The sequence below is a fragment of the Falco biarmicus genome, chromosome Z, assembly GCF_023638135.1.
Source record: "Falco biarmicus isolate bFalBia1 chromosome Z, bFalBia1.pri, whole genome shotgun sequence".
NCBI classification, from domain to species: Eukaryota; Metazoa; Chordata; class Aves; order Falconiformes; family Falconidae; genus Falco; species Falco biarmicus.
Genome location: NC_079311.1, coordinates 72981833 through 72999507, shown reverse-complemented (window position 1 = coordinate 72999507; position 17675 = coordinate 72981833). Strand labels below are relative to the sequence as shown.

The 17675-nt window shown below is 43.2% G+C and overlaps 1 protein-coding gene and 1 long non-coding RNA gene across 4 annotated transcripts in view; one reads left to right on the top strand and one right to left on the bottom strand.

Moving 5' to 3' along the window:
• Window positions 1-631: 631 nt before the first annotated feature.
• LOC130142579 (uncharacterized) lies at window positions 632-3976 on the bottom strand. Its single transcript, XR_008819454.1, has 3 exons — window positions 3800-3976; window positions 1881-2180; window positions 632-1412 (listed from the first exon to the last, which is right to left on the bottom strand). It is a non-coding gene; the product is annotated as an uncharacterized LOC130142579 (long non-coding RNA).
• A 74-nt stretch (window positions 3977-4050) lies between these two features.
• The window catches only part of RAI14 (retinoic acid induced 14), an 87294-nt gene continuing 73669 nt past the window's right edge, over window positions 4051-17675 (top strand). The window contains exons 1-3 of one of the 3 annotated variants that reach the window (XM_056324774.1): window positions 4085-4175; window positions 12922-13031; window positions 14018-14109. In XM_056324774.1, coding sequence (XP_056180749.1) covers window positions 14074-14109 — 36 coding nt within the window. In that variant the 5' untranslated portion in view covers window positions 4085-4175; window positions 12922-13031; window positions 14018-14073. Of the gene's footprint in view, window positions 4176-4350; window positions 4478-12921; window positions 13032-14017; window positions 14110-17675 lie in introns of those variants that run through there. The other 2 variants (XM_056324773.1, XM_056324775.1) reach the window with 2 other exon arrangements.

Sequence of the window (17675 nt, the reverse complement as noted above, 5' to 3'; positions counted from 1 at the left end):
TGGGACTGTGAAGAGACCAAACAAATTATAGACTGGGATTCCATGCAGAAAGGTGTGAAGAAGAGTGTGTAGATGTAAAAACCATGAGGAAGAAGGAAGGTTGGTGGAGGCAGAAGGAATACTCATCTAGCAAGTGAAAGCTGAAACAACCTAGACAATTCCCTGCAACCATTACTGGATTTTTCCTTCAGCTTTTGAAAGATCAATCCAAAGTAAAAGAAGTCCCTAGGCAGGCTTTCCTCTCTAAGATTTTGCCTCAGTAAAGAGCCCTATCTGAGCAGCTGCCATTGTTGACTTTCTTCAGTTTTTAGTATTTTCCTATCATGACCATCAGGCCCGCTGCTGTTGCTACACAAACAGCACAGAAACAGTAAAGGAGAAAAATTCCCAACCAAGTTTTCTGAAACATGCCATATTGTGAAGAGGCATCAAGCACCTCCTTTCTGTGGTAACAAGTTATTGAAAAAAGAAAGTGCTCCAGTGGGAGCAGATATAAATAACACTTTTTAACTCTCCCACTTGTTACCACAGAGATTCCTGCATTTATGGGGTGCATCTGCTGCAAAAAGTTAAAAAAAAATAAATTTACTGTAGGCAAAGAACAGCCCGTGAACAAAATTATGTCTCAAAATCTAAACACAAACTTTATTTAAATTGTCCTTCAGCAGAAAATAACAGGCAGGATTAGCAAAACAAACTATATTCATATTGGAAATAATCAGACCAGAACAAGTCCAACAAGGGAAGAGAGAATGTGGCAATTATAACTCATAGAACAGGTTTAAGCTGCTTGAAGGATAGCAGGGAAGCGATCAGCAAGCTCAGGAGGGTGATTTCCTTTGCAAATTGTTTCTTAGTGAAGATGTGACCAGTGCTTTGTGTTCTGCAGAAGGCAGTAGCCAGCAGCAGCAGAAAAAAAAATATATAAAAAAAATAACAACTAGCCAGAAGCAGCAGAAAAAAACCACCAATGTCAAGCTAATTAGCAGATGCTATCAAGACAGTGCAACAGAGTGATAAGCTGTGATTAAAGACTTCTCTTTAAGCCACTTGTAGGCCTTTCTCTTCTGGAGAAGTAGTTAGGAATGTGTGGGTGGTTTTATTACATCCTCACCATCGGCAGCTGCTCAAAGTCAAAACTGGCTGCAACCCCCCAGCGTTTCCAGAAGACAGCCAAAGAGGATTATCTCTTCCTCTCCCATCCTCACCTCATGTCTGTTGTACTAAGGAATGGAAAGGCGTTATACTGTCAACATGCTAGTACTTTGATTTTGAGAGAAGCTGCTTGATTGGAGGTACTCCACCTTCTGCCTCTTGCAGATGAGGTTCTTTCAGTTTTACTAGTAACTTCTGTTGGCTCACGCTGAGCATTTAATAAAACTCTCAAAGAGTTCTTCTCGCCCCATAGATACCTAGTAGAAGCACAGATGCAAAAACATGAGTATCATGGAGTCATACAGCACACTGAGGGCAAAATTAGAAATAGAGCTGAGATATCCTGACTCCTAATCTTGTGGTCTGCCTGCAGAGGCTTCGGCCACAAAATTACATAGGCGTGTTTTTAATGACAGGCAATGCCCTGCTCTTGGAGATGGACCCAAAAGGCGGCTCAGAAGACACCAAAAGACAGTTTTCCATGCAAGAAGACTAACCTAGAGGGCAATCAGGTCCTGTCAGACCCATGAGGTTGGTTTAATGCATTGTCTTGGTTTAACGCTGGCTGGCAACTAAGCTGCTCGCTCACTCCCCCCATGTTGGGATGAGGGAGAGAATCACAGAAGAGTGAAAGCGATGAAACTCGTGGGTTGAGTTAAAGAGTTTAATAGGTAAAGCAAAAGGCACGCACGCAAGCAAAGTAACACAAGGAATTCATTCACTACCTCGCATCAGCAGGCTGATGTTTAGCCATCTCCAGGAAAGCAGGGCTCCATCATGTGTGATGGTTGCTTGAGAAGACAAATACCATAATGCCGAACATCCCCCCTTTCCTTCTTATTCCCCCAGCTTTATATGCTGAGCATGAGGTCATATGGTCTGGAAGATCCTTGTGGTCAGTTGGGGTCAGCTGTCCCGGCTGCGTTTCCTCCCAGCTTCTTGTGGACCTCCAGCCTGTTCGTTTGGTGGGATGGTGTGAGAAGCAGAAAAGGCCTTGATGCTCTATAAGCATGGCTCAACTGTAACTGAAAGATCCCTGTGTTATCAACACTTTCCTCAGCACAAATCCAGAACACAGCCCCACAGCAGCTACTATGAAGAAAATTAACTCCATCCCAGCCCAAATCAGCAAATGCATTTAAACTAGCTGCCATGACAAAGCCCAAAGCCTTTAGCCTGGCCCACAGTTTACAAGACGATGAACTACTTCTCTGAAAACTAGTAAATACGGCATTTCCCAGTTCTCAAGAATGGACTATTTTATAATGACATAGCCAAAATGTACTGTTTGTTATTCATGTGTCATTATATGTGATCAACCCATATAAACATACCCAAACCCCATCTTTACGATATGCTGGCATTGAGAATGGAAATAAAAATTCTACATGGTCAAACTACCCAAAATGAAAGAGATAGTACTTGCATAGTAAATCATTTTCATGTTAGTCACACATGATTACACAGAATTTTGCTGGTTGGAAGAGGTAGGCAGGTGACTTTCTAGCCATACTGTACACACATATTTGGCTTTTAAAAATCACTGGAATTTAAAATAATTATGTAACAATTGCAACGTGTTTTGTAGCTGCTGAGCTAGCATTGCAGGGAAAGTTTAATTTTCCTGGGTTTACCGGTCTTGTGCAAATTAAATTCTCAGCATTAGCTATATTAGATTAACATTTGTTTGTCTCTTTTATAAGAAAAAAAGAGAGGAAACAGTCCTGGCACAGTGATGGCTATTCTCAAAAGTAAAACACATGCGAAACAAATTAGCCAAGGTAAGGACTGCAGATTAGCAGAGGAAAGTATGCTTCTGGTGATAACCAAGTGTATTTGTTTAATAACAATACTTGTCACTATTACAATAATGACCTGAAGTTTTGAAGTGCTCATTTCCTCCCTGCACTGTTTGCCACTTTAGAAGGTGTGTATATGGTTGAGAACAGAGAAGATAAGAGTGATCACAGAGATTGAAGGAGAGTTTCTGAGGCTGGGACACGGTTGTGGTGAGTGAGACCGGTAGATGGGCATGGCACGATGGGATGATGACTAGCAGCTCTAACAGGACTGTCGTGCTGGGACAGTACGCAGAGGCTCACCAACTCACTCAAAGGACAATTTGCAGACAGTCAGTGTTCAGTTCCTTGCACAGGTGAAGGCAACTGTGATTTTTTTTAGCAATGTACCAAGGTGGTTTGCCACCAGCTTGCTGGGAGACTCAAGAAAGGGTGCTCTAGAGGTTCAACTTTGAGAAGACCGGTTTGGCTTACAATGAAAAGAGACTTGTGGAGCATACCCAGTGAAGCACAACCTTGACACAGCTGTAAAGCCCCAGCCTTTAAAGTCCTGTACAACCAAACACTAGACTGGTCATTAATGCAGATATTAAACAAGAAGTACCTCCCTTCTCTTTCTCCTCAAGCAGTCCTTCCTACCTAAGAGGTCTGAGAAAGGGGAACCTGACACACGGGGAAACTTTGGTGAGAACTGAAGTGCTGGACTTCTTTCATGTGCTGAAGCATTTGCACTCCTTTAAAAAATTGATGTATTTTTTGCCACCACCACCCCCCAACTTTCTCCTGAGGAGGCCAGCAGGCGTCCAGAGGCAGAGAGGATCTGGCACCCCCTCCTCCCCACATACCCTTCAAGGAGCAGGGGTGAACTCCACCAACAGCACGCTGGGTGACGACTCCACGTTTCCCGCCCTTCCCCTCACGGACCCGCTCCTCATGGCGAGAGCCCAGCCCCGCGCCACAGACGGGGGGTGGGGGTGGGGGGCTGCGCTCGCCGCCGCCACGTGACCCCCCCCCTCCGCGAGCGCGGGGCTCCGGCTCCCCGCCGTCACGTGGCCGCGGAGTGATGCCACGCCCCCCCCCCTCCGCCCTATCCGCGCGGAGCGGCCGAGTGTCCCGGGGCGCGCGGCGGCGCCGCCCCGCCCTCCCTGCAGCAGCGGCGCGGACGGGTGCGCGGCTGCCGGCGGCGGGCACGGTCGTAGCGGGACGCGTTCGCTCCATGAGGTGAGCGCGGCTCGGCACCGGGCGGTGTGTGAGGGGGGGTGGGGGTTGCGTGCAGGCACGCACGGCGGCGGCGGGCGTTGTGAATAAGGGCTTTGTGTGCGGCGCCCACCTGCCCCCGCCTCCGCCACCGGTCGCGGGGGGCTGCTGCCGCCGGGCGCCGCTTCGCCGGCGGAGCCTGAGGAGAGAATCCCGGTGCGGGGCGCAACTGGAGGAAACTTCTCCCTTCTCTCCCTCCGGCGCTGCCGGAGAGCCCCGTTTCGCCGGTGTAGGCGAGTGGAGAGCATCGCGGGGGCGCGCAGCCCGTGAGTCGCTGCCGCTTGGCTGTTTATTTACTTTGTTTATAGTTTTATGGGGTTTTTTCCGCTCTTCCCGGTGCGTGGCGGGGCGTGACAGCTGCCCGCGGGGGCGAGTGGGAGCACCCCGGCACGGTCAGCCCAGTGCCGCTTCGCCTTCCCGCACCCCCGCCCGCCCGCCCGCCGGTGGGTCTCGGCGGGTCCCGCAGCGCCGAGCGGTGCCGCGAGGGCCGTCCCCGTCGCCTCAGGGCGGGGGTCGCCCGCTCGCCGACAGCGCGGGTCGGGTTGAGCCCCGGGGGCAGCAGTGCCGCCGCCGCGCCCCCTCCCCCGGGGGGCCCCGACGGGAGTTAAACCCGCCCGCGGTGGGGGGACCCTCGGATTGCCTCGCTCCGACAGAAATGGTGGCCCCAGGGACGGTGGCCTCTCGGCGGTGGTGCGGGGGGTCGTCCCCAGGGCGCTCTGGGGAGCTCGGGGGCGGGCGGGCCGGCTGCCGGCTCCCCGGCGGGCGGCAGCTGGAGCGGCTCCGCTGCGTCCCCTCCTGCCCCGCCAGCACGGCCGGGGACTGCGCCTGCCCCCGGCCGCGGGGCCTGAAGCATCAGAATTTTCTGTAGCTGATTGAAAAAGTTAAATAGTCTGCTTTATGAATCGCATCGAGTTTAACCAGGAACTTGTGCTCCTGACTTCCAAAAAAGCACGCGAAGGGTTTGGCTTTCTCTTGCACAGCGTTTGGCAGCACAAGCCTTCCGCAGTCTGCTGTTGCCACTTGTGACATTCTTAAGTTTCTCCCTGAGAAGACTAGTTAAATTCTGCTTTATCAGCATTGCAGAATCTTAACAAATTCTCCCGTTTGTTCCTATAGTGAGTGTGAGCATGCTTATTACAGAACTGATAGAAAACACTTGCAGTCTAGTGCCACTTTAGGAGAAGCTGTAGTGTCTTCTTTCTTCCAGTGGGTTGCAGGTTAGTGTGTGTTATTAAAAAAAAATAAAAATCAAACGCCATAAACTACACATAACGTCATTTTTGAAAGGCCTTCTGATGTCCTTGATTAACTAGAAGTTAATGAATTTGGTAAATATCTATCAGTGACCTGCTTGGCTCTTGTCTTGGGCACTCATGGAAAGCTGTCAATGAGATTTTATTTACTAATAGAAGAATTGCATAACAGCCATATGAACCAGACTGAAAGAGCATTTGAATAGAACGAGGCTTGGTATGAGCTCAGGGTTTCTCTCGAGTTGAAGCCAAGTTCAGTGCCAGTAAGTCACTATGCAGTAGCAGACGTCTGTCATTCCAGTCTCTAAAAACATTGGCCCTGTGCTGTTCCCTCTTCCAAGAGTGCATCTGCTAGCAAAGCAATAAAATGCTACCCCCTCCGTTTTCCTTTCCCGAACCAAGAGAAGGATAACATCAAGCGGAGAAGAAGTTAGGCGGAAGGCTACTCATCTCATGAAGCGATGTAAGCGTTTCACAAGAGGGTTCACTCGCTTGCCTCATGCCTTTCTTTTTTTATATGTTCCTGACGGTGTTACTTTTCTTCTACCCCTCTCTGTTAAGGAGGTTGTGCCTCTTCTGAGAGGGAAGCAGTGCTTGGAAAAACATTAAGAACTTAGCCTTGTGTGAGATGTTGGCAATTTCTAAATTCTACTGCAACAATAACCTAATCACATTCCTTTTAAGAGCTGATTATGGGCTTGTTCTTTTTGCACAGGGATAATGCTGGAAATAACTACGGAGAAAAACCAAGCAAAACTAGAACAAATCAGTTTGAAGCTTTTAGAGCCTTGCTTAGCGACTGAGACAGTGGACTACTGAAAATCCCAAGGTGTGGGCGTAGCAATCCATAACATCTTCTGGGGCTATAGATTCAAGTAACTGGCCCTCCTGCTGTGTGCATGCTTCATGCCTGAGAAGCCTGTTCACTTGCTTGCATTCCTTGGAGTTGCTGTCTAGGTGCCTGTGAATGCAATAATAGCTCTGCATTTGAGGTGGCTTGGGGCTTGTTTTCAGAGATGTCAGTCCTTGCTGCTTCTTACATCTTGGGGGTCATCTAACAATTTGCTTTTAGGGTACAGAGAAAGTAGTGCAAATAGCTGTAATTCAGGTAATACATTAGAGCAGAGCTTATCAGAGTCAAACGACCAGAGACAAATGCAAGTCTGGTGTAGTGTGGAAACAACTGAAGATGTCCACTGGCACTTAGGACTAGCTAACAGTCTAGGTACTTGCTGAGGGCTGCTGTAGTTAGAGTACATAGCAGTGAAAGAAAGCATCCTTCCCTTGTGTTGAGATCCAGAATGGGATGGCCAGTAATGCTTGGAGGTGATGGTTGTAGTCAATGTGCTGAACTTGAGACCATCTCTGAAGGAGAAAACCTCCAGCGTAATGGATGGTACGTTTGTCTGGGAAGTGTTACATCTTGACTCAAGTCCTTCCTCTGCAGGCTGGTCTTGCATTATTAGATGAATGCTGTAATAACTTACGTATTTTTTCTAAAGCTACCATAGCCTCCTTTTGCATTTGTGCCTGGAAGCCATCAGTGGTATTCAAAATACTGTAAAATAAGATGTGTGGGTTTTTTTCACCTAAATCTATGGCGGGGGGTGGGAGGGCTGGGATGTCTAAAGTGGAGAGCTGAGTTTATTCAGTCATTACGATAGAAAAAGAATTTGTATGTTGGTTAGTCTGTGACTGTATATTCAGTAGCTGAGGATGTTCCACTTCCTTCCTCATAATGGCCAAGAGGCAGGGAGCTGTTGTTGATTATTGCAGATGTCTGGATTCCCAAAGGTACTGGGACACCATGCAATGTCTCTAGGGAGTTTGACAGGCGAGTGCTTTCTGATGGCCTTGTTTACAAGGACTTGCCTGAGACACCAGCATGATAACTCCAAGGGAGATGTGAAGCTTGGTAGGTCTCTGAAGGCTAGGAGAAGTTCCATAAACATGTGATGATCTTCTCTAATATTTGTACAGCATCCAGTGCTGCTGCTATTGAATATAAGTTTCAGCAACTTGAATCAAATCAGTTAAAAATCACTTACTTACTGCTAAGATGTGGGTGTTAATCTTGCTGATGTTCCGCTTGTTTATAGCATTGATAGTTTTCCAGGATAGAAAATACCTGAATTCCTAGTACTTCTGTTGTTGTTGTTTCCTTTGTTGTTGTTGAGTGGAAACACACCCAACTCTTTTTCCATTTTTGGGTAATGTTTAGAAAGGTACCAGCTTTCTAATGTTTGCCAGCTAAAATACTTTCCCTACCCAGAAACTTGGAAGCTGAATAGGGGAGCCATGTTATCAGCACAGTCTCTGAAAGTATTTCTAGATTATAGGAGTTTTCAGCAGGATGCCCTTCCAAGACCTTTCAAAAGCGTAAGGGCAGAGTTTATGGGAGTGGGGCTTGGCAGTGTCTTAGAGAAGTTAAATTGATGTTCCTGTCTTCCTAACTCCTGCCTTAACAGATGATTGTTCTGCCTTAGGGCTATTTCAAAATATTAATCCCTAAAGTAATAGATTTAACGTTGCATCTGTATGGATTGTCACGTTTGCCCATTCTGAGGAGCATCTAGTTGAATGGTTGATATAGAATAATTAAGAAGGGAGGAAATATAAGCAAGTATTAGCTGTTGTTATCCATGTGGGCTTCTCATTTAAGAACTGGCATTTTACAAGTGGGAGTCTGCATAATTTTTCTCTATTTCTAGTTGTAACTGGATGCTTCAATTCCAATCTAGCTCTGTTGTACTAAGCACTGAACATGGAAAAGTCTTCAGGACTGCAATGTATCTTATGTATGATCAAACCAGAGAATATGGCCTCAAAACTGAGGGGCACACAAGGGGATTGGGGGTGGGTGGGGTGTGTTTCTGTTTTAGAGATGGGGAAATTGAAAGCAGAGAAGAGTAGTGATATATCCCAGTCCATGCAGCGGGTCTTGTCTCTTTCACTGTGCTTTTCAGTGAGCTGGATGTGTGTTGACAGATACTTTCAGACAAAAGAACTGGAGTAAGACCAGAGTAAAGTTGTGTGTAATGGTTGAATGACAAATTTGCCTGGACTTCACTTGAGCTAGAATTTTGCCTGGAGTGCTGTCTAATATGCCAAGTAAACAAATCAGGGCAATGTCACATTTTGATTTTCTTCTAATCTTCTCCTGTAATTCACTGCGTCTAAGGTCTTGTTGATGCAACATTTCGCCTAACTGTCTAGAACTGTTTCTGAAAATGCTGTAACAAACTGCACATACTGACACTCTTGCCTGAGTTTGTAGTGGCTGTATAACATCCACAGAGGCTGGTACTGCTTCAGCTGAATCCATTAAAAATTGTCTTAACTTGTGCAAATTCTGAATATTGAAAGGAAGTTTGAGTAGAGAGTTGATGCAAAGCATTCTGGAGTGGGGAGCAACAGCTGTAGATTTGTTACTGATGCGTTATCTACAGAGCTGTAACTTTTGGGCTCAAATGCTTAAATTTGTACAGTTCAGCACATCCTTGCCAGTGATTTGTGAACAGATAGAGGGATTGTACTGTTACTCAAGGCCTTTGCTATCTTTGATGTCTTGATTCTGTTTAGAGCGGGATTAACTGTATATATATCACTCCCACTCTTGTGTAGTGCTTGGGCTTCTCAGTGCATTTTTCAGTGTGTTTTCGTTAGTAAGTAATAGCAGATTAACCAACCCAAGGATTATTTGGCTTTATAGGTGACATTAAGTTTAAAAAAATTCTGTTCCATTTGACTTTTCCTATGATAGGAGGATGGGTTACTCAAGATGGAAAAACTGAACTGTGCTGTTACAGAGTGGGGAAATGTTCCAGTTGCTTTTGGTCACTTCATACAGGCTTTTCTGCTTTGGCCTGAGAAATAGAAGAACATGCTCGGCTGGGTGGAAATGAGAAGGTAGTCAGAGATGAAGTGTTTGGTGGAATTTTTTTTAAGACATCATGGGCTTGCTGCGGTTATATGCAAGCAACTAAAGAGGCTGGGCAATGGCTAATGCCTCCAGGTGGTCCTGTGGCTTTGGCAATGCTAAGGAGATGCTCAGGTTTGGGCATGTTCTTGGTATTGGATAGTAGGTCAGGGGAGCTTAGGCACGTGAAGCGTTTGAGAAGTTGGGTACTGAATGTGGGCAGCAGAAGGGATGCTAGTAGTGTGGATGCCTCTGGCTGCTCTGCAGTGCTGGCTGCTGCAGAGGCTCTTGTGATTCAGAAAGTAATTATCCAGAGAATAAATGGTGGTGTGTACTTTGGGAGAAGGTGCTTCTGAAGCCCCTTTATTTTCCCCTGTGGCTGTAGATGTATTCACACAAAGGAGATGTAAGTGTATGGTGGCAATGGTATTCTTGCAGACCTTTGTTTGATTTTTTTTTTTTCTTCTTATGTTGCCAGATCTTGCATGGAGTCTTTAGTTCTTTTCTGTAACCTCACAAGGTTAAAAAACTGCATTAAAGTATTTTTGGGAGGGGAAGGGGAAATTAGTTGATGTCATGAATCATGCTTTGATGCAGAAGAGCACTGTCTGAGATGGAGGCTTCTCAGGGTATTCTGAAAGAGGTGCAAGATTTTTGACACCTAAATTAACTGAATTCTGCACTTACCAATAAAGGGTAACTCATTAGCATGAACAGTGTGCATAGTGTGCAGTTTTACTGTAAACTGGTAGTTTTGCTTAATAAAGCTAAAGCTGTTTTACTGTTGTATCACTGGATCTTCGGCCATTCAAGGAGTTAATTTAACATTGTTTGAAAGGCCTTGCTCTGATTTTAATGCAATTTAATGAAAGGAAACAAATATGGCAGTGTTGTTGTTTACTGTGGTTTGCATGAATCTCACTGTAAATCAATGGGGGATATTACCCTAATCTGTTTTCTATATTTAAACCTAAAGACTGTATTGTGTGTTAAAACACAGTTTCAATGAAATTATTGAGGCCAAAGATTACCACCACTTCAGCGTTGCTTCTTCCTTCTAGGTAGGTTTACCACCAACCTAAGGATGTTTAGTGTGGCTTGTATTCCTGAAAACAATTGTTTAACATTAAGTTGAAGGAAGATGAGGACTAGATACTTAATTTTGGAGCTAATGGTTAAAAGCATGTGACTTGCGTTAGCTTTTGAGAATCCTTGAGGTTAAGCACTTCTCTACAGCTAACTTGCTGCAGCTGCGAAATGGCAGTGCTTAGTATTTATTATCACATTTGTTCTGGAAGTGGAAAAATGCCACTGCTCGTAGAAATTTCTCGTTAATACCTGTGATTCATTGCAGAAATACTTTTTTGAGATGTCTTGATGCTCCCTAGTGAATTTCTAGCAGTGATTTCCTGTTACAAAACAGGATTGTATTAATGGTACTTCCTTTATCCCTACTCTGGCAAATGAACATTTGTCATAAAGCTCTGCTGAATCAGGATACTGACCTTTTTTTTTTTTGCATCAGTTCCAATAATTGCACCCTTTGAGGGGTGACTTCCTCCTTTAAACAGTGCTAGGAAAAGGCAGCCCTCATCACTTCATGGGTTTTTATCTCTACAGCTGAAGGATTATGGGCATTGCAATGCACAAGCTGCAGTCTTAATGTTTGTGTTTAGCTATCTCTTACGGAAAAAATTGAGATGTGACACACACTAAACTTGGTAATGCTGCTTTTGTGTGCTTGTGTGTGCTTTTTTAATTACACTGAGGACTTGAGTTTCACATTCAATGTATAAAATGCACTTACGCAAGAGGTGAAGTATCCTGTGGGAAAAATAAGTTGGCTTCTAACACAAACACAGCTCACCTCCCTTCTTCCTTCCTCAAAAGGGGGAAAAGTAGTGTATTAGGAGTGCTTGCAGAGCTTGTTAATTAGACTCTTGTTAAAGGTTTCTTACAGAAGAGAATCCAGCTTTGCAGCTCTTTTATGCATATACCTACAAGGAGTTGTCATCTCCCCCATAGCCCTGGCGTTCAGTACTTTATCTTCCATGGGAGCTATAACAAATCTTTCATTTATGGGAGCCAAAAATGATGAGGGGGTGGGAAGAGGAAAGACTGCCTATAGTAGACAATTTTTTGGCAATCTGTATTATGAGGAAAGTTTTCTTGTTTTCAATTCCGCATTCTCAGGATTTCTTTGTATTTTATTAACTGGTCTACTTAAATAAACTTTACCTGTTCTTAGTCTTAAAATAAAAAGTTGTGTTAAGTTTTGGATTTTGTGGGATGTATGATGTTTCTCAGCTTTTAAAGTTCCTTTAAAATGTGGTGGTGTTTTGTATTTCCCAGAAGTTTTAAAAACAGTTTGGGGTTTTGCCCTCCATTTTCTTTCTTTCTATATATATATTTTTTTTTTAACATACCTCTAGCATGGTATGTAAAGAAGGCCAGGTAGGTGTAATGGCATTTGTCTTGTCTATACCCTGGCATTTCTGGTCTTTGCAATGGTCATCATCCTTGGTGTTGCTAGAGAATGATTTAGGAGACTATCAGGCTCTTGTCGAGTCCTTTCCAGTGCATGTTGTGACAGCTGTTGTGCAATTTAAACACTTTCTCCAAAGTTTGAGGAGGTGTAGCGGAAGTGGTATGTTTCTCTCAGGGCAACCTAAAAGAATTCCTTCTTTTTGGTTGTTCAAAACTTGCCTTTTTGTTTGTTTCTGTTTTGGGTTTTTTTTGGGTTACTATTTTACAAACACTCTGTTTAGCCCAGGAAAAAGCTAAGAAATTGTCACTTAAGTCAGGGAGTGAAAAGCCTCGGCAAAATATTTTTTCTTTTCCTTTTGCACACTAAAGAATTAAAATGCCACAAGCCCATTCTCTCTGAGATGAAAAGCAAGAACTATGAAAGAAACCCCTCGTTCATATACATGAAAGCAGTCAGGAATCTGGTATGACTTCAAAATGACTGTTTAATTAGACTTGAGTCATTTAATTAGATTTAATGATATTTTAACAGCCTACAGAATTACCCCATTCAGATTACCTACTGGAGGTGTGTGTTCTGTGGGGAAGGGTATTTATGTATATATAGTGTATGGAGTTTTTTTGGTTGTTTGGGGTTTTTTGAAGAAATATACTTGTGTTTGTCTTAAATGGCTCTCAGATAAATATGGGGTTGAACTAAATGACATATATACTAGCACTAATTGCTATTCCTGAATGGTACTTGGTGTTGTATTTTGTGGAAGCATTCATATATATTCTACCAAGAGTATACTGTGTAGTTGCATTTTAAAACTCTTCATAGAGTGATCATGTAGAACATAGCAACTTGTTTCATAATAATGAGACTTTCTTTTATGAAACAACTGAATTTCACTTTGCTTCTCAAACTAATCTGCTCTTTCTTAAGAGTGATGTGAAACATTAATGACCTTGCATGACCTATTTGAATTCATGCTCCAGCCCTCATTTCAGTTATTTATTTATCTGGCTAGACTTGTAATATTTTTTTCTCCTTTTTCTTTTTTTCTAGGGTGGAAGGAGGAAGTTTATACAGCTGAACATCCTTTACTTTAAACTGTTCCTTCAGAAGGAATTTGTAGAGCAGCTAAAACTTGTAGAAGAGAGTGACTGGCTATTCCAGTAAGCACACTGTAAAACTAGTAATTTGAAACATTTTTGCATAGATGGCTTTGGCCGGTCTAGATGTATGCTGCTCTTTCGTTAAGTTTTTCTGCTGTGCTCTAGGCAAAAGCCCATTGCCATCCTACTTTAATGCTGTTTGCTGATACATTTCCCTTGGATTGGTAGTATGTGGTACACAGAAGCTGTCTGTAGGAAACTGCTCTAGGCTCCCTGTTCCTCTGTGAGAGCTTGCAGCTTGTCTGTAACATTAGTTGTATATGTTTGTGTAACTGCTGCGTTTCTGTGCTTGAAAGGGAGGAAGGGGGAACATGACTGTGATAGTACATTGCCAAATTAAAAGCAGCTATGACTCCAGGAATACACATATAGTTTCTTACCGGGAAGAGTATAAAACAATTCTTCCAGTGACAGCCTTTGTCCTTGCTCAGGTGGTTCTATCTGCTGTGTTGTGTTGAGCTGTCCTGGTATGTCATGTATGGTTTAAGTATAATTTTTAAGTATAATAAGTATAATTTTGAGTTTGGTTAGTGGTTAGACTTGTGCATACAACTTCAGCTACTCAGTGCAGACCCATGGCTGTAGGATAGTGAAGTTTTAATGGATGACTTTGCATACTTATTTCTGCTTTTCCCACTTTATAAATGGCTGCCCTGATGATGATGTTAAAATTAGGCAGTGGGCAGAGAAATTGCTACATGTATGAACGTGTTGGTGATCTAATTATGCTAAGAGGTAGCTAGTGTAACATGATACACACTTGAATTTTTGGTAAAGATTTTCTCTATTTTTCTGTGGTCAGACTTAGGCTTGTTTTTAAGTTTGGAGAAACAAACTTTCCCTTAGCTGGCTGTTAATCTTTCTTAGAGCTTGAGGGCTAAATCCTCAAAGGGTGTTACAGGTATGCAAATTCAATTCAGACTTGGCTGCCAGTGAACAGAATGGTATCAAGTTGGAATCTTATTTTTCTTTCTTTTTTTGTTTAGATATTGAAGAAGGATAAAAAGCTCCTCAAAGGTTTGGAAGGTTGAATGTGATCAGCATGAAGAGCTTAAAAGCAAAGTTCAGGAAGAGTGACGTAAGTATTTTTGCAGTTTGACTGCTGGTTCCCATTCTGGAAACAAGTTCTTCACTCCCACCTTGATAAGGTTGTAGGTTAATGAATTACAGAGAAGAAAACCTTTCTACAAACACAAAGGCAACAGCTGACTATGGTATGGAGTAGGCTGTTTCTGTTTGGAGTGCAAATTTCTGTTATGCAAACTAGTAGTATTTCACCGCCTTGCTCCCCCTGAGTCCTGTACATGTGTGGGGTCTGCAGAACTTCTGTTAGGTTGTGCTGGTGCCCAGGTTGAGACTTTGTTCCAGGTATAGGGTTAAGCCTAGTACCCAATCACATTTCTGTCTAAGCATAACACCATTCTTATCAGTGTGGTGTTTGAGCACTTAACAAAATGTCGCTGCAGTCTGTGGCAAGGTTTCTTTGTCAGCAAGAATACAGGAACCAGCTGTGTAGTTAGGGCAGCTGTGGCTTATCAGTTCTAGTATAACAGCAGAGTTGGATATGAGGCTTGAGCAGTGAGGGTGACAGACATACATATAGAGGTCCTACAGGAGACTCTTCAGAACTGCATTTAGAAAAACGTTAGGCTGCACATCATATATTGCCTCTTGCTAGTAGTAGTAGTAGTACTGTTGGTAGAGACCCAAGCTTCAGCTTGTTTAGTAAGCATACTTTCACTGGAGCAGAACTGCTGTAGTCCAGTCCTGTTCTCGTCTTTTTACTGCTACTCACTCCAACATTTTGTCACACACTAATGTTAAATTCTTATTTGATAGTGCGGTGACCAGGTGTGAAATAGGTGACTTTGTGTTTAATTGTCTTTCCAGATTTTGTGTGGAATTTGTAACAAATCTTCATGATCTGTGAAGAGTTACATAATCTTCCATCCTTCATCTTAAATTTGTGTGCTGCTTTGAAAGAAGTGGCGTATTGTTGTTTGTCATGGCCAGATTCACACAGCGTCCTAGAGCAGCCATATTTGGTGAAGACGCTTTAAGTTTGAAAATGGACCTTCTTCAGAAGTTTTGATGTTCAGGAATAAAATTACACACTGCCCTCAGGCTGTGCTTTTACGTAGAGATGGTCTTACAGCACACCATTGGAGTGGTTTCTTTAGCCAAGTTGTAATGCACTTCAGCAGCTGTGAAGAAGATAGAGAAGGTCTGGTGGTGTAATCTACAGATGTGCTTGTTACTGGTTAGAGAGTCTTTTGAGCTATGTGTTAGCACTTAGTGCAGCTGCTGTATTGGCTTCCTAGCAGCACTCTACTCCTTCAATTTAGCAAGACCTTTTTCTAAAAAGGCTACCTCTATAAGCAAGATAAATATGTCAACCAACCTTTGGGAGGAGAGGGAAACACTTCTAACTGCTTAAGCCGTGTTAGGCTTTTGTTAGCCACTGGACTGAATCAACCAGTGGCAAGTGTCTTGTGCCACTTCACAACAAATAAAAATAACGTCTGGTGTCTCATCTAACTGAATATGCCATTCAGTTTTGAACTGCTAGAATTTTGTGGTCAGACATTGTTGCTTCTCTTGCAATGAGTAGCAGCAGTTGCTATTTTGAGTTCACCTACACCAGTAAAATTTTTTATAGGCATCTGCTTGAGTAATGAGAACAGTCCCTTGGCTAATATATGAACATACTTGGTATTATGGAATTGAGGTGTGCCTGTGTGTTAGGATGACTTCATTCACACTTTTATACTAGTTGGCTGAGCTGCTGCTGTAGAGCAAAGGCTATGACATGCGTGATGCAACTAGATCTTGCTGTAGCAAGTCCACCCACTGTTATAAATTGCACTGGTTCATTTATTCCTTCATATCTATCCTTGATAACTCACTTATGCCTTTCCCCAAAACCAAGTGGAGTCTGAAAGTAATTGCTGTTTTGATACTGGTGCTGTCTACTGGCCTGAGACAAACTTGACCAGAAAGGATTTTTCAGATAACCTAAAATTTAGATATGCAACTCTTAAGAGCACAGTAGTCTAAATCTGTGACAGTCTGGTTTGCTCTGTTTTGAAGCCAAACTTGAAGGGCATAATTCAAAACAGTCAACAGGAGCTGTTCTATATTTTGTGCAAGATACAAGGAAATTTTACTTCTTTTTAGTTTCCAGAAGCTGCTCTCAGCTATAATTTGTGAGGAGGAGGAAGAGGAGGTGGTTTTAATTGGAATTAGTCTTATTTGTATCTCAATTTATAAGATACAGTAACTGCTTTTGGATTGAAGATAAGGGTAAAGTCAGCAGGGGTGGAGGGATTCTTTTTTCTCATCCCACTTCCTTTGTGTTTCTTTCTGGATTAAATCTTTAATTTGTTGTTTTTTAGACCTGAAGGTATCTTGGGGTAAGGAACAGTACTGTTCTCTGTAGTCTCACTGTTAGCATAAAAAAATAGGAAGAGAGGGAGGAGTAGGAATAAGTCTTCAAGGTGTGCCTGAGAAACAGGAGTTCCACAGACACTTCTTCTGCAGTAAGGCTGATAACAAAAAACTCTATGCTAGAATAGAGACCACGCAGGAAACTTCACTGATGTATCGAAGCTCTCTAGGCTGTTCTGAAGTAGCTGAATTGAAAGTGGGCACAATGGCTGATATTCATAAATATGTTTCTGTATCCCTGCTGTGGAGTTTTGCTTCAGTGCAATAACTATACCAATCTAGCACCCTCCTCCCACTTCTTTCATCTCTGCTCTTCTAGTCTTGAGGGTATCTGACCCTGTGGTGAGCCAGTTCAGGGACATAAAGTGATGGAAAATTACTTTTGTGGGGTGAGTTTTAGCTGGTTAACTCCCTGCTCTGTCTCACTGTAGGGTCGGCCCTGAGAGGAATGGTGAAAGTAGGAGGAGCAGCAGGACATCCCTTTCTGCAGTTGTTGCAAGGCTTTGCATTGTCAAATCACACCTTGAGATTATTGGCCTAAAAGCACAGGGGTGGGCGTGCCAGCACAGGAGTTGCAAGAACACAAGTAAATAAGCCTACTAATTCTGATATATAACAAAATCAATATAGTTCACAGCTGAGAGATGGGAGCATGACTCTTAGGTGGGAGAGTGCCTCCTCACTTCATGCTTTTGCTGCTCAGTTCCCTTGCATCTCACCTGATTCACTCTGTACGTGCAGGCAACTCCATTAACTGGAGGATTTTTTTTTCCTTGACACACTTAACAGCTGTGAAGTCTTTTCTTGCGGTGAATGTTGCCTGTGAACATGCGTATTTGGAGTGAATGAGATTTATCATTGTCACAAATGTGTATTGTTAAATTGTCACATATAGTTACAGGAGGAGGCTTGTAGACTAGAAATCTGTGAACAGTATGCCTAGGCGGGAGCAAATGCAGGGACTGGAAGCTAAGTAGTGGTTGTGCACACTTCAAGAGTCTGTAGGCAAAACAGAAATTGCACTTAAGTCTTGCCAAAGTGACTAGCCTCTTATGTCTGAGAAGCTGTATTTTCTCCACTTTTTCCTCAGGTCCCTATTATCAAACTCAAAACCTACTATTAGTAACATCTAAAAGCTGACAACCTAAGAGGATGAGTTGAATTGTTGCAAGAGACTATTACATGTAACACTTGAAA